This window comes from Oncorhynchus tshawytscha, linkage group LG12, assembly GCF_018296145.1.
Source record: "Oncorhynchus tshawytscha isolate Ot180627B linkage group LG12, Otsh_v2.0, whole genome shotgun sequence".
Taxonomy (NCBI): Eukaryota; Metazoa; Chordata; class Actinopteri; order Salmoniformes; family Salmonidae; genus Oncorhynchus; species Oncorhynchus tshawytscha.
Window position 1 is genome coordinate 17,107,366 of NC_056440.1, and position 19,358 is coordinate 17,126,723.

The 19,358-nt window shown below is 32.3% G+C and overlaps 1 protein-coding gene across 1 annotated transcript in view; it reads left to right on the forward strand.

The window, feature by feature from the left end:
- adamts12 (ADAM metallopeptidase with thrombospondin type 1 motif, 12) overlaps positions 1-19,358 on the forward strand; it is a 69,133-nt gene that overhangs the window by 30,741 nt on the left and 19,034 nt on the right. The window contains 1 exon segment of the mRNA XM_042331403.1: positions 528-772. Within this exon segment, the coding sequence (XP_042187337.1) occupies positions 528-772 (245 nt within the window).

Genomic DNA, 19,358 nt, shown 5'->3' on the forward strand with positions numbered 1-19,358 from the left:
CCTGAGTGGCCTAGTTACAGTTTTAACTTAAATCAGCTTGATAGTCTATGGCAAGACTTGCAAATGGCTATCTGCAAATGATCAACAACCAACTTGACAGATCTTGAAGAATGTAAAAAATGTATATATTTGCAAATAGTGTGCAATCCAGGTGTGCAAAGCTTTTAGAGACTTTTACCCAGAAATACTTCCAGCTGTAATTGCTACCAAATGTGATTTTAACATCTATTGTAAATACTTACTGTATGGAAATGAGATATTTCTGTATTTCATTTTCAATAAATGTGCAAACCTTTCTAAGACATGTTTTCACTTTGTCATTATGGGGTATTGTGTGTAGATGGGTGTGAAAAATAGTCAATTTAATACATTTTGAATTCAGGCTGTACACAACAAAATGTGGAATAAGTCAAGGAGTAAGAATACTTTCTGTTTTTCGGTCCCAGGGACCCATGGGTTTGCAGGCTTTTGTTCCAGCCCAGCACTAACACAGCCGATTCCCCTTTTCCTCCATCCTCCTGTCCCAGGCTACGTGGACGTGGGAGTGATCCCAGAGGGGGCTCGTGACATTGTTGTCCAGGAAGTGGAGGAGGCGGGGAACTTCCTGGCTCTGCGGGGTCAGATGTCAGAGGAGTACTTCCTGAATGGCCAGTACATCATCCAATGGAACGGAGAGTACAAGGCAGGCGGAGCCACCTTCTACTATGAACGCAGTGGGAACCTGGAGAACCTTACCTCCTCTGGACCCACCAAACAACCAGTCATGATCCAGGTACACACACCATTTAAACTATACCCACCAAATAACCAGTCAAAATCTAACTACACACACCATATAAACTACACACACAAAATAACCAGTCATAATCTAATTACACACACCATATAAACTATACCCACCATTTAAACTATACCCACCAAATAACCAGTCAAAATCTAATTACACACACCATATAAACTACACACACCATATAAACTACACACATCATTTAAACTATACCCACCAAATAACCAGTCAAAATCTAATTACACACACCATTTAAACTATACCCACCAAATAACCAGTCAAAATCTAATTACACACACCATATAAACTACACACACCATATAAACTATACCCACCAAATAACCAGTCAAAATCTAATTACACACACCATATAAACTACACACACCATATAAACTATACCCACCAAATAACCAGTCAAAATATAATTACACACAGCATATAAACTACACACACCATATAAACTATACCCACCAAATAACCAGTCAAAATCTAATTACACACACCATATAAACTACACACACCAAATAACCAATCAAAATCTAATTACACACACCATATAAACTACACATACCAAATAACCAATCAAAATCTAATTACACACACCATTTAAACTATACCCACCAAATAACCAATAAAAATCTAATTACACACACCATATAAACTACACACACCATATAAACTATACCCACCAAATAACCAGTCAAAATCTAATTACACACACCATATAAACTATACCCACCAAATAACCAGTCAAAATCTAATTACACACACCATATAAACTACACACACCATATAAACTACACACACCATTTAAACTATACCCACCAGATAACCAGTCAAAATCTAATTACACACACCATATAAACTACACACACCATATAAACTACACACACCATATAAACTACACACACCATATAAACTACACACACCATTTAAACTATACCCACCAAATAACCAGTCAAAATCTAATTACACACACCATATAAACTACACACACCAAACAACCAGTCATAATCTAACTACACACACCATATAAACTACACACACCATATAAACTACACACACCAAACAACCAGTCATAATCTAATTACACACACCATATAAACTATACCCACCATTTAAACTATACCCACCAAATAACCAGTCAAAATCTAATTACACACACCATATAAACTACACACACCAAACAACCAGTCATAATCTAACTACACACACCATATAAACTACACACACCATATAAACTACACACACCAAATAACCAGTCATAATCTAATTACACACACCATATAAACTATACCCACCATTTAAACTATACCCACCAAATAACCAGTCAAAATCTAATTACACACACCATATAAACTACACATACCATATAAACTACACACACCATATAAACTATACCCACCAAATAACCAGTCAAAATCTAATTACAGACACCATTTAAACTATGCCCACCAAATAACCAGTCAAAATCTAATTACACACACCATATAAACTACACACACCATATAAACTATACCCACCAAATAACCAGTCAAAATCTAATTACACACACCATATAAACTACACACACCATATAAACTATACCCACCAAATAACCAGTCAAAATCTAATTACACACACCATATAAACTACACACACCATATAAACTACACACACCATATAAACTATACCCACCAAATAACCAGTCAAAATCTAATTACACACACCATTTAAACTATACCCACCAAATAACCAGTCAAAATCTAATTACACACAGCATATAAACTACACACACCATATAAACTATACCCACCAAATAACCAGTCAAAATCTAATTACACACACCATATAAACTACACACACCAAATAACCAATCAAAATCTAATTACACACACCATATAAACTACACACACCAAATAACCAATCAAAATCTAATTACACACACCATTTAAACTATACCCACCAAATAACCAATCAAAATCTAATTACACACACCATATAAACTACACACACCATATAAACTATACCCACCAAATAACCAGTCAAAATCTAATTACACACACCATATAAACTACACACACCATTTAAACTATACCCACCAAATAACCAGTCAAAATCTAATTACACACACCATATAAACTACACACACCATATAAACTACACACACCATATAAACTACACACACCATATAAACTACACACACCATATAAACTACACACACAATATATAATCTACACACACCATATAAACTACACACACCATTTAAACTATACCCACCAAATAACCAGTCAAAATCTAATTACACACAGCATATAAACTACACACACCATATAAACTATACCCACCAAATAACCAGTCAAAATCTAATTACACACACCATATAAACTACACACACCAAATAACCAATCAAAATCTAATTACACACACCATATAAACTACACACACCAAATAACCAATCAAAATCTAATTACACACACCATTTAAACTATACCCACCAAATAACCAATAAAAATCTAATTACACACACCATATAAACTACACACACCATATAAACTATACCCACCAAATAACCAATAAAAATCTAATTACACACACCATATAAACTACACACACCATATAAACTATACCCACCAAATAACCAGTCAAAATCTAATTACACACACCATATAAACTATACCCACCAAATAACCAATCAAAATCTAATTACACACACCATATAAACTACACACACCATATAAACTATACCCACCAAATAACCAGTCAAAATCTAATTACACACACCATATAAACTATACCCACCAAATAACCAGTCAAAATCTAATTACACACACCATATAAACTACACACACCATATAAACTACACACACCATATAAACTACACACACCATATAATCTACACACACCATATAAACTACACACACCATTTAAACTATACCCACTAAATAACCAGCAAAATCTAATTACACACACCATATAAACTACACACACCATATAAACTATACCCACCAAATAACCAGTCAAAATCTAATTACACACAGCATATAAACTACACACACTAAATAAACTATACCCACCAAATAACCAGTCAAAATCTAATTACACACACCATATAAACTACACACACCAAATAACCAATCAAAATCTAATTACACACACCATATAAACTACACACACCAAATAACCAATCAAAATCTAATTACACACACCATTTAAACTATACCCACCAAATAACCAATAAAAATCTAATTACACACACCATATAAACTACACACACCATATAAACTATACCCACCAAATAACCAGTCAAAATCTAATTACACACACCATATAAACTATACCCACCAAATAACCAGTCAAAATCTAATTACACGCACCATATAAACTACACACACCATATAAACTATACCCACCAAATAACCAGTCAAAATCTAATTACACACACCATATAAACTACACACACCATATAAACTATACCCACCAAATAACCAGTCAAAATCTAATTACACACACCATATAAACTACACACACCATATAAACTACACACACCATATAAACTATACCCACCAAATAACCAGTCAAAATCTAATTACACACACCATTTAAACTATACCCACCAAATAACCAGTCAAAATCTAATTACACACAGCATATAAACTACACACACCATATAAACTATACCCACCAAATAACCAGTCAAAATCTAATTACACACACCATATAAACTACTATAAACTATACCCACCAAATAACCAGTCAAAATCTAATTACACACACCATATAAACTACACACACCATATAAACTACACACACCATATAAACTATACCCACCAAATAACCAGTCAAAATCTAATTACACACACCATATAAACTACACACACCAAATAACCAATCAAAATCTAATTACACACACCATATAAACTACACACACCAAATAACCAATCAAAATCTAATTACACACACCATTTAAACTATACCCACCAAATAACCAATCAAAATCTAATTACACACACCATATAAACTACACACACCATATAAACTATACCCACCAAATAACCAGTCAAAATCTAATTACACACACCATATAAACTATACCCACCAAATAACCAGTCAAAATCTAATTACACACACCATATAAACTACACACACCATTTAAACTATACCCACCAAATAACCAGTCAAAATCTAATTACACACACCATATAAACTACACACACCATATAAACTACACACACCATATAAACTACACACACCATATAAACTACACACACCATATAATCTACACACACCATATAAACTACACACACCATTTAAACTATACCCACCAAATAACCAGTCAAAATCTAATTACACACACCATATAAACTACACACACCATATAAACTATACCCACCAAATAACCAGTCAAAATCTAATTACACACAGCATATAAACTACACACACCATATAAACTATACCCACCAAATAACCAGTCAAAATCTAATTACACACACCATATAAACTACACACACCAAATAACCAATCAAAATCTAATTACACACACCATATAAACTACACACACCAAATAACCAATCAAAATCTAATTACACACACCATTTAAACTATACCCACCAAATAACCAATAAAAATCTAATTACACACACCATATAAACTACACACACCATATAAACTATACCCACCAAATAACCAGTCAAAATCTAATTACACACACCATATAAACTATACCCACCAAATAACCAGTCAAAATCTAATTACACACACCATATAAACTACACACACCATATAAACTATACCCACCAAATAACCAGTCAAAATCTAATTACACACACCATATAAACTACACACACCATATAAACTATACCCACCAAATAACCAGTCAAAATCTAATTACACACACCATATAAACTACACACACCATATAAACTACACACACCATATAAACTATACCCACCAAATAACCAGTCAAAATCTAATTACACACACCATTTAAACTATACCCACCAAATAACCAGTCAAAATCTAATTACACACAGCATATAAACTACACACACCATATAAACTATACCCACCAAATAACCAGTCAAAATCTAATTACACACACCATATAAACTACACACACCATATAAACTATACCCACCAAATAACCAGTCAAAATCTAATTACACACACCATATAAACTACACACACCATATAAACTACACACACCATATAAACTACACACACCATATAAACTATACCCACCAAATAACCAGTCAAAATCTAATTACACACACCATATAAACTACACACACCATATAAACTATACCCACCAAATAACCAGTCAAAATCTAATTACACACACCATATAAACTACACACACCAAATAACCAATCAAAATCTAATTACACAGACCATATAAACTACACACACCAAATAACCAATCAAAATCTAATTACACACACCATTTAAACTATACCCACCAAATAACCAATCAAAATCTAATTACACACACCATATAAACTACACACACCAAATAACCAATCAAAATCTAATTACACACACCATTTAAACTATACCCACCAAATAACCAGTCAAAATCTAATTACACACACCATATAAACTATACCCACCAAATAACCAGTCAAAATCTAATTACACACACCATATAAACTACACACACCATATAAACTACACACACCATATAAACTATACCCACCAAATAACCAGTCAAAATCTAATTACACACACCATATAAACTACACACACCAAATAACCAATCAAAATCTAATTACACACACCATATAAACTACACACACCAAATAACCAATCAAAATCTAATTACACACACCATTTAAACTATACCCACCAAATAACCAATAAAAATCTAATTACACACACCATATAAACTACACACACCATATAAACTATACCCACCAAATAACCAGTCAAAATCTAATTACACACACCATATAAACTATACCCACCAAATAACCAGTCAAAATCTAATTACACACACCATATAAACTACACACACCATAAAAACTATACCCACCAAATAACCAGTCAAAATCTAATTACACACACCATATAAACTACACACACCATATAAACTATACCCACCAAATAACCAGTCAAAATCTAATTACACACACCATATAAACTACACACACCATATAAACTACACACACCATATAAACTATACCCACCAAATAACCAGTCAAAATCTAATTACACACACCATTTAAACTATACCCACCAAATAACCAGTCAAAATCTAATTACACACAGCATATAAACTACACACACCATATAAACTATACCCACCAAATAACCAGTCAAAATCTAATTACACACACCATATAAACTACACACACCATATAAACTATACCCACCAAATAACCAGTCAAAATCTAATTACACACACCATATAAACTACACACACCATATAAACTACACACACCATATAAACTATACCCACCAAATAACCAGTCAAAATCTAATTACACACACCATATAAACTATACCCACCAAATAACCAGTCAAAATCTAATTACACACAGCATATAAACTACACACACCATATAAACTATACCCACCAAATAACCAGTCAAAATCTAATTACACACACCATATAAACTACACACACCAAATAACCAATCAAAATCTAATTACACACACCATATAAACTACACACACCAAATAACCAATCAAAATCTAATTACACACACCATTTAAACTATACCCACCAAATAACCAATCAAAATCTAATAACCACCATAAAAATCTAATTACACACAAATAACCAATAAAATCTACACACACCATATAAACTATACCCACCAAATAACCAGTCAAAATCTAATTACACACACCATATAAACTATACCCACCAAATAACCAGTCAAAATCTAATTACACACACCATATAAACTACACACACCATATAAACTACACACACCATTTAAACTATACCCACCAGATAACCAGTCAAAATCTAATTACACACACCATATAAACTACACACACCAAATAAACTAATTACCAGTCAAAATCTAATTACACACACCATATAAACTACACACACCATATAAACTACACACACCATTTAAACTATACCCACCAGATAACCAGTCAAAATCTAATTACACACACCATATTAACTACACACACCAAACAACCAGTCATAATCTAACTACACACACCATATAAACTACACACACCATATAAACTACACACACCAAACAACCAGTCATAATCTAATTACACACACCATATAAACTATACCCACCATTTAAACTATACCCACCAAATAACCAGTCAAAATCTAATTACACACACCATATAAACTACACACACCAAACAACCAGTCATAATCTAACTACACACACCATATAAACTATACCCACCAAATAACCAGTCAAAATCTAATTACACACACCATTTAAATTATACCCACCAAATAACCAGTCAAAATCTAATTACACACACCATATAAACTACACACACCATATAAACTACACACACCATATAAACTATACCCACCAAATAACCAGTCAAAATCTAATTACACACACCATTTAAACTATGCCCACCAAATAACCAGTCAAAATCTAATTACACACACCATATAAACTACACACACCATATAAACTATACCCACCAAATAACCAGTCAAAATCTAATTACACACACCATATAAACTACACACACCATATAAACTATACCCACCAAATAACCAGTCAAAATCTAATTACACACACCATATAAACTACACACACCATATAAACTACACACACCATATAAACTATACCCACCAAATAACCAGTCAAAATCTAATTACACACACCATTTAAACTATACCCACCAAATAACCAGTCAAAATCTAATTACACACAGCATATAAACTACACACACCATATAAACTATACCCACCAAATAACCAGTCAAAATCTAATTACACACACCATATAAACTACACACACCAAATAACCAATCAAAATCTAATTACACACACCATATAAACTACACACACCAAATAACCAATCAAAATCTAATTACACACACCATATAAACTATACCCACCAAATAACCAGTCAAAATCTAATTACACACACCATATAAACTACACACACCATATAAACTATACCCACCAAATAACCAGTCAAAATCTAATTACACACACCATATAAACTACACACACCATATAAACTATACCCACCAAATAACCAGTCAAAATCTAATTACACACACCATATAAACTACACACACCATATAAACTACACACACCATATAAACTATACCACCAAATAACCAGTCAAAATCTAATTACACACACCATTTAAACTATACCCACCAAATAACCAGTCAAAATCTAATTACACACACCATATAAACTACACACACCATATAAACTACCCACCAAATAACCAGTCAAAATCTAATTACACACACATATAAACTACACACACCATATAAACTATACCCACCAAATAACCAGTCAAAATCTAATACACACACCATATAAACTACACACACCAAATAACCAATCAAAATCTAATTACACACATATAAACTATACCCACCAAATAACCAGTCAAAATCTAATTACACACACCATTTAAACTATACCCACCAAATAACCAATCAAAATCTAATTACACACACCATATAAACTACACACACCAAATAACCAATCAAAATCTAATTACACACACCATTTAAACTATACCCACCAAATAACCAGTCAAAATCTAATTACACACACCATATAAACTATACCCACCAAATAACCAGTCAAAATCTAATTACACACACCATATAAACTACACACACCATATAAACTATACCCACCAAATAACCAGTCAAAATCTAATTACACACACCATATAAACTACACACACCATATAAACTATACCCACCAAATAACCAGTCAAAATCTAATTACACACACCATATAAACTACACACACCATATAAACTACACACACCATATAAACTATACCCACCAAATAACCAGTCAAAATCTAATTACACACACCATTTAAACTATACCCACCAAATAACCAGTCAAAATCTAATTACACACAGCATATAAACTACACACACCATATAAACTATACCCACCAAATAACCAGTCAAAATCTAATTACACACAGCATATAAACTACACACACCATATAAACTATACCCACCAAATAACCAGTCAAAATCTAATTACACACACCATATAAACTACACACACCAAATAACCAATCAAAATCTAATTACACACACCATATAAACTACACACACCAAATAACCAATCAAAATCTAATTACACACACCATTTAAACTATACCCACCAAATAACCAATCAAAAATAATTACACACACCATATAAACTATACACACCAAATAACCAGTCAAAATCTAATTACACACACCATATAAACTATACCCACCAAATAACCAGTCAAAATCTAATTACACACACCATATAAACTATACCCACCAAATAACCAGTCAAAATCTAATTACACACACCATATAAACTACACACACCATAACCAGTAAACTATACCCACCAAATAACCAGTCAAAATCTAATTACACACACCATATAAACTACACACACACACCATATAAACTATACCCACCAAATAACCAGTCAAAATCTAATTACACACACCATTTAAACTATACCCACCAAATAACCAGTCAAAATCTAATTACACACACCATATAAACTAAACTATACCCACCAAATAACCAGTCAAAATCTAATTACACACACCATATAAACTATACTATACCACCAAATAACCAGTCAAAATCTAATTACACACACCATATAAACTACACACACCATATAAACTATACACACACCATATAAACTATACCCACCAAATAACCAGTCAAAATCTAATTACACACACCATATAAACTACACACACCAAATAACCAATCAAAATGTAATTACACACACCATATAAACTACACACACCAAATAACCAATCAAAATCTAATTACACACACCATTTAAACTATACCCACTAAATAACCAATCAAAATCTAATTACACACACCATATAAACTACACACACCATATAAACTATACCCACCAAATAACCAGTCAAAATCTAATTACACACACCATATAAACTATACCCACCAAATAACCAGTCAAAATCTAATTACACACACCATATAAACTACACACACCATTTAAACTATACCCACCAAATAACCAGTCAAAATCTAATTACACACACCATATAAACTACACACACCATATAAACTACACACACCATATAAACTACACACACCAATAAACTAATTACACACACCATATAATTACACACACCATATAAACTACACACACCATTTAAACTATACCCACCAAATAACCAGTCAAAATCTAATTACACACACCATATAAACTACACACACCATATAAACTATACCCACCAAATAACCAGTCAAAATCTAATTACACACAGCATATAAACTACACACACCATATAAACTATACCCACCAAATAACCAGTCAAAATCTAATTACACACACCATATAAACTACACACACCAAATAACCAATCAAAATCTAATTACACACACCATATAAACTACACACACCAAATAACCAATCAAAATCTAATTACACACACCATTTAAACTATACCCACCAAATAACCAATAAAAATCTAATTACACACACCATATAAACTACACACACCATATAAACTATACCCACCAAATAACCAGTCAAAATCTAATTACACACACCATATAAACTATACCCACCAAATAACCAGTCAAAATCTAATTACACACACCATATAAACTACACACACCATATAAACTATACCCACCAAATAACCAGTCAAAATCTAATTACACACACCATATAAACTACACACACCATATAAACTATACCCACCAAATAACCAGTCAAAATCTAATTACACACACCATATAAACTACACACACCAATATAAACTACACACACCATATAAACTATACCCACCAAATAACCAGTCAAAATCTAATTACACACACCATTTAAACTATACCCACCAAATAACCAGTCAAAATCTAATCTAAAACTACACACACCATATAAAAATCTACACACACCATATAAACTATACCCACCAAATAACCAGTCAAAATCTAATTACACACACCATATAAACTACACACACCATATAAACTATACCCACCAAATAACCAGTCAAAATCTAATTACACACACCATATAAACTACACACACCAAATAACCAATCAAAATCTAATTACACACACCATATAAACTATACCCACCAAATAACCAGTCAAAATCTAATTACACACAGCATATAAACTACACACACCATATAAACTATACCCACCAAATAACCAGTCAAAATCTAATTACACACACCATATAAACTACACACACCAAATAACCAATCAAAATCTAATTACACACACCATATAAACTACACACACCAAATAACCAATCAAAATCTAATTACACAGACCATATAAACTACACACACCAAATAACCAATCAAAATCTAATTACACACACCATTTAAACTATACCCACCAAATAACCAATAAAAATCTAATTACACACACCATTTAAACTATACCCAAATAACCAGTCAAAATCTAATTACACACAGTCAAAATCTAATTACACACACCATATAAACTATACCCACCAAATAACCAGTCAAAATCTAATTACACACACCATATAAACTACACACACCATATAAACTAACACACCATATAAACTATACCCACCAAATAACCAGTCAAAATCTAATTACACACACCATATAAACTACACACACCAAATAACCACAAAATCTAATTACACACACCATATAAACTACACACACCAAATAACCAATCAAAATCTAATTACACACACCATTTAAACTATACCCACCAAATAACCAATCAAAATCTAATTACACACACCATATAACTACACACACCATATAAACTATACCCACCAAATAACCAGTCAAAATCTAATTACACACACCATATAAACTATACCCACCAAATAACCAGTCAAAATCTAATTACACACACCATATAAACTACACACACCATATAAACTATACCCACCAAATAACCAGTCAAAATCTAATTACACACACCATATAAACTACACACACCATATAAACTATACCCACCAAATAACCAGTCAAAATCTAATTACACACACCATATAAACTACACACACCATATAAACTACACACACCATATAAACTATACCCACCAAATAACCAGTCAAAATCTAATTACACACACCATTTAAACTATACCCACCAAATAACCAGTCAAAATCTAATTACACACAGCATATAAACTACACACACCATATAAACTATACCCACCAAATAACCAGTCAAAATCTAATTACACACACCATATAAACTACACACACCATATAAACTATACCCACCAAATAACCAGTCAAAATCTAATTACACACACCATATAAACTACACACACCATATAAACTACACACACCATATAAACTATACCCACCAAATAACCAGTCAAAATCTAATTACACACACCATTTAAACTATACCCACCAAATAACCAGTCAAAATCTAATTACACACAGCATATAAACTACACACACCATATAAACTATACCCACCAAATAACCAGTCAAAATCTAATTACACACACCATATAAACTACACACACCAAATAACCAATCAAAATCTAATTACACACACCATATAAACTACACACACCAAATAACCAATCAAAATCTAATTACACACACCATTTAAACTATACCCACCAAATAACCAATCAAAATCTAATTACACACACCATATAAACTACACACACCAAATAACCAATCAAAATCTAATTACACACACCATTTAAACTATACCCACCAAATAACCAGTCAAAATCTAATTACACACACCATATAAACTATACCCACCAAATAACCAGTCAAAATCTAATTACACACACCATATAAACTACACACACCATATAAACTACACACACCATTTAAACTATACCCACCAGATAACCAGTCAAAATCTAATTACACACACCATATTAACTACACACACCAAATAAACTAACACACCATATAAACTACACACACCATATAAACTACACACACCATTTAAACTATACCCACCAAATAACCAGTCAAAATCTAATTACACACACCATATAAACTACACACACCAAACAACCAGTCAAATCTAACTACACACACATATAAACTACACACACCATATAAACTACACACACCAAATAACCAGTCATAATCTAATTACACACACATATAAACTATACCCACCATTTAAACTATACCCACCAAATAACCAGTCAAAATCTAATTACACACACCATATAAACTACACACACCAAATAACCAGTCATAATCTAACTACACACACCATATAAACTACACACACCATTTAAACTATACCCACCAAATAACCAGTCATAATCTAATTACACACACCATATAAACTATACCCACCATTTAAACTATACCCACCAAATAACCAGTCAAAATCTAATTACACACACCATATAAACTACACACACCATATAAACTACACACACCATATAAACTATACCCACCAAATAACCAGTCAAAATCTAATTACACACACCATTTAAACTATACCCACCAAATAACCAGTCAAAATCTAATTACACACACCATATAAACTACACACACCATATAAACTATACCCACCAAATAACCAGTCAAAATCTAATTACACACACCATATAAACTACACACACCATATAAACTATACCCACCAAATAACCAGTCAAAATCTAATTACACACACCATATAAACTACACACACCATATAAACTACACACACCATATAAACTATACCCACCAAATAACCAGTCAAAATCTAATTACACACACCATTTAAACTATACCCACCAAATAACCAGTCAAAATCTAATTACACACAGCATATAAACTACACACACCATATAAACTATACCCACCAAATAACCAGTCAAAATCTAATTACACACACCATATAAACTACACACACCAAATAACCAATCAAAATCTAATTACACACACCATATAAACTACACACACCAAATAACCAATCAAAATCTAATTACACACACCATTAAACTATACCCACCAAATAACCAGTCAAAATCTAATTACACACACCATATAAACTACACACACCATATAAACTATACCCACCAAATAACCAGTCAAAATCTAATTACAAACACCATATAAACTACACACACCATATAAACTATACCCACCAAATAACCAGTCAAAATCTAATTACACACACCATATAAACTACACACACCATATAAACTACACACACATATAAACTATACCCACCAAATAACCAGTCAAAATCTAATTACACACACCATTTAAACTATACCCACCAAATAACCAGTCAAAATCTAATTACACACACCATATAAACTACACACACCATATAAACTATACCCACCAAATAACCAGTCAAAATCTAATTACACACACCATATAAACTACACACACCATATAAACTATACCCACCAAATAACCAGTCAAAATCTAATTACACACACCATATAAACTATACCCACCAAATAACCAGTCAAAATCTAATTACACACACCATATAAACTACACACACCAAATAACCAATCAAAATCTAATTACACACACCATTTAAACTATACCCACCAAATAACCAATCAAAATCTAATTACACACACCATATAAACTACACACACCAAATAACCAATCAAAATCTAATTACACACACCATTTAAACTATACCCACCAAATAACCAGTCAAAATCTAATTACACACACCATATAAACTATACCCACCAAATAACCAGTCAAAATCTAATTACACACACCATATAAACTACACACACCATATAAACTATACCCACCAAATAACCAGTCAAAATCTAATTACACACACCATATAAACTACACACACCATATAAACTATACCCACCAAATAACCAGTCAAAATCTAATTACACACACCATATAAACTACACACACCATATAAACTATACCCACCAAATAACCAGTCAAAATCTAATTACACACACCATTTAAACTATACCCACCAAATAACCAGTCAAAATCTAATTACACACAGCATATAAACTACACACACCATATAAACTATACCCACCAAATAACCAGTCAAAATCTAATTACACACACCATATAAACTACACACACCATATAAACTATACCCACCAAATAACCAGTCAAAATCTAATTACACACACCATATAAACTACACACACCATATAAACTACACACACCATATAAACTATACCCACCAAATAACCAGTCAAAATCTAATTACACACACCATATAAACTATACCCACCAAATAACCAGTCAAAATCTAATTACACACAGCATATAAACTACACACACCATATAAACTATACCCACCAAATAACCAGTCAAAATCTAATTACACACACCATATAAACTACACACACCAAATAACCAATCAAAATCTAATTACACACACCATATAAACTACACACACCAAATAACCAATCAAAATCTAATTACACACACCATTTAAACTATACCCACCAAATAACCAATCAAAATCTAATTACACACACCATATAAACTACACACACCAAATAACCAATCAAAATCTAATTACACACACCATTTAAACTATACCCACCAAATAACCAGTCAAAATCTAATTACACACACCATATAAACTATACCCACCAAATAACCAGTCAAAATCTAATTACACACACCATATAAACTACACACACCATATAAACTACACACCCATTTAAACTATACCCACCAATAACCAGTCAAAATCTAATTACACACACCATATAAACTACACACACCATATAAACTACACACACATATAAACTACACACACCATATAAACTACACACCATTTAAACTATACCCACCAAATAACCAGTCAAAATCTAATTACACACACCATATAAACTACACACACCAAACAACCAGTCATAATCTAACTACACACACCATATAAACTACACACACCATATAAACTACACACACCAAATAACCAGTCATAATCTAATTACACACACCATATAAACTATACCCACCATTTAAACTATACCCACCAAATAACCAGTCAAAATCTAATTACACACACCATTTAAACTATGCCCACCAAATAACCAGTCAAAATCTAATTACACACACCATATAAACTACACACACCATATAAACTATACCCACCAAATAACCAGTCAAAATCTAATTACACACACCATATAAACTATACCCACCATTTAAACTATACCCACCAAATAACCAGTCAAAATCTAATTACACACACCATATAAACTACACACCATATAAACTACACACTACCATATAAACTATACCCACCAAATAACCAGTCAAAATCTAATTACACACACCATTTAAACTATACCCACCAAATAACCAGTCAAAATCTAATTACACACACCATATAAACTACACACACCATATAAACTATACCCACCAAATAACCAGTCAAAATCTAATTACACACATATAAACTACACACACCATATAAACTATACCCACCAAATAACCAGTCAAAATCTAATTAAACACACACACCATATAAACTACACACACCATATAAACTATACCCACCAAATAACCAGTCAAAATCTAATTACACACACCATTTAAACTATACCCACCAAATAACCAGTCAAAATCTAATTACACACACCATATAAACTACACACACCATATAAACTATACCACCAAATAACCAGTCAAAATCTAATTACACACACCATATAAACTACACACACCAAATAAACTATACCCACCAAATAACCAGTCAAAATCTAATTACACACACCATATAAACTACACACACCATATAAACTACACACACCATATAAACTATACCCACCAAATAACCAGTCAAAATCTAATTACACACACCATTTAAACTATACCCACCAAATAACCAGTCAAAATCTAATTACACACACCATATAAACTACACACACCATATAAACTATACCCACCAAATAACCAGTCAAAATCTAATTACACACACCATATAAACTACACACACCATATAAACTATACCCACCAAATAACCAGTCAAAATCTAATTACACACACCATATAAACTAACACACCATATAAACTACACACACATATAAACTATACCCACCAAATAACCAGTCAAAATCTAATTACACACACCATATAAACTATACCCACCAAATAACCAGTCAAAATCTAATTACACACAGCATATAAACTACACACACCATATAAACTATACCCACCAAATAACCAGTCAAAATCTAATTACACACACCATATAAACTACACACACCAAATAACCAATCAAAATCTAATTACACACACCATATAAACTACACACACCAAAAAAATCAAAATCTAATTACACACACCATTTAAACTATACCCACCAAATAACCAATCAAAATCTAATTACACACACCATATAAACTACACAACCAATCAAAATCTAATTACACACACCATAAAACTATACCCACCAAATAACCAGTCAAAATCTAATTACACACACCATATAAACTATACCCACCAAATAACCAGTCAAAATCTAATTACACACACCATATAAACTACACACACCATATAAACTACACACACCATTTAAACTATACCCACCAAATAACCAGTCAAAATCTAATTACACACACCATATAAACTACACACACCATATAAACTACACACACCATATAAACTACACACACCATATAAACTACACACACCATAAACTATACCCACCAAATAACCAGTCAAAATCTAATTACACACACCATATAAACTACACACACCAAACAACCAGTCATAATCTAACTACACACACCATATAAACTACACCACCATATAAACTACACACACCAAACAACCAGTCATAATCTAATTACACACACCATATAAACTATACCCACCATTTAAACTATACCCACCAAATAACCAGTCAAAATCTAATTACACACACCATATAAACTACACACACCAAACAACCAGTCAAAATCTAACTACACACACCATATAAACTACACACACCATATAAACTACACACACCAAATAACCAGTCAAAATCTAATTACACACACCATATAAACTATACCCACCATTTAAACTATACCCACCAAATAACCAGTCAAAATCTAATTACACACACCATATAAACTACACATACCATATAAACTACACACACCATATAAACTATACCCACCAAATAACCAGTCAAAATCTAATTACAGACACCATTTAAACTATGCCCACCAAATAACCAGTCAAAATCTAATTACACACACCATATAAACTACACACACCATATAAACTATACCCACCAAATAACCAGTCAAAAATCTAATTACACACACCATATAAACTACACACACCATATAAACTATACCCACCAAATAACCAGTCAAAATCTAATTACACACACCATATAAACTACACACACCATATAAACTACACACACCATATAAACTATACCCACCAAATAACCAGTCAAAATCTAATTACACACACCATTTAAACTATACCCACCAAATAACCAGTCAAA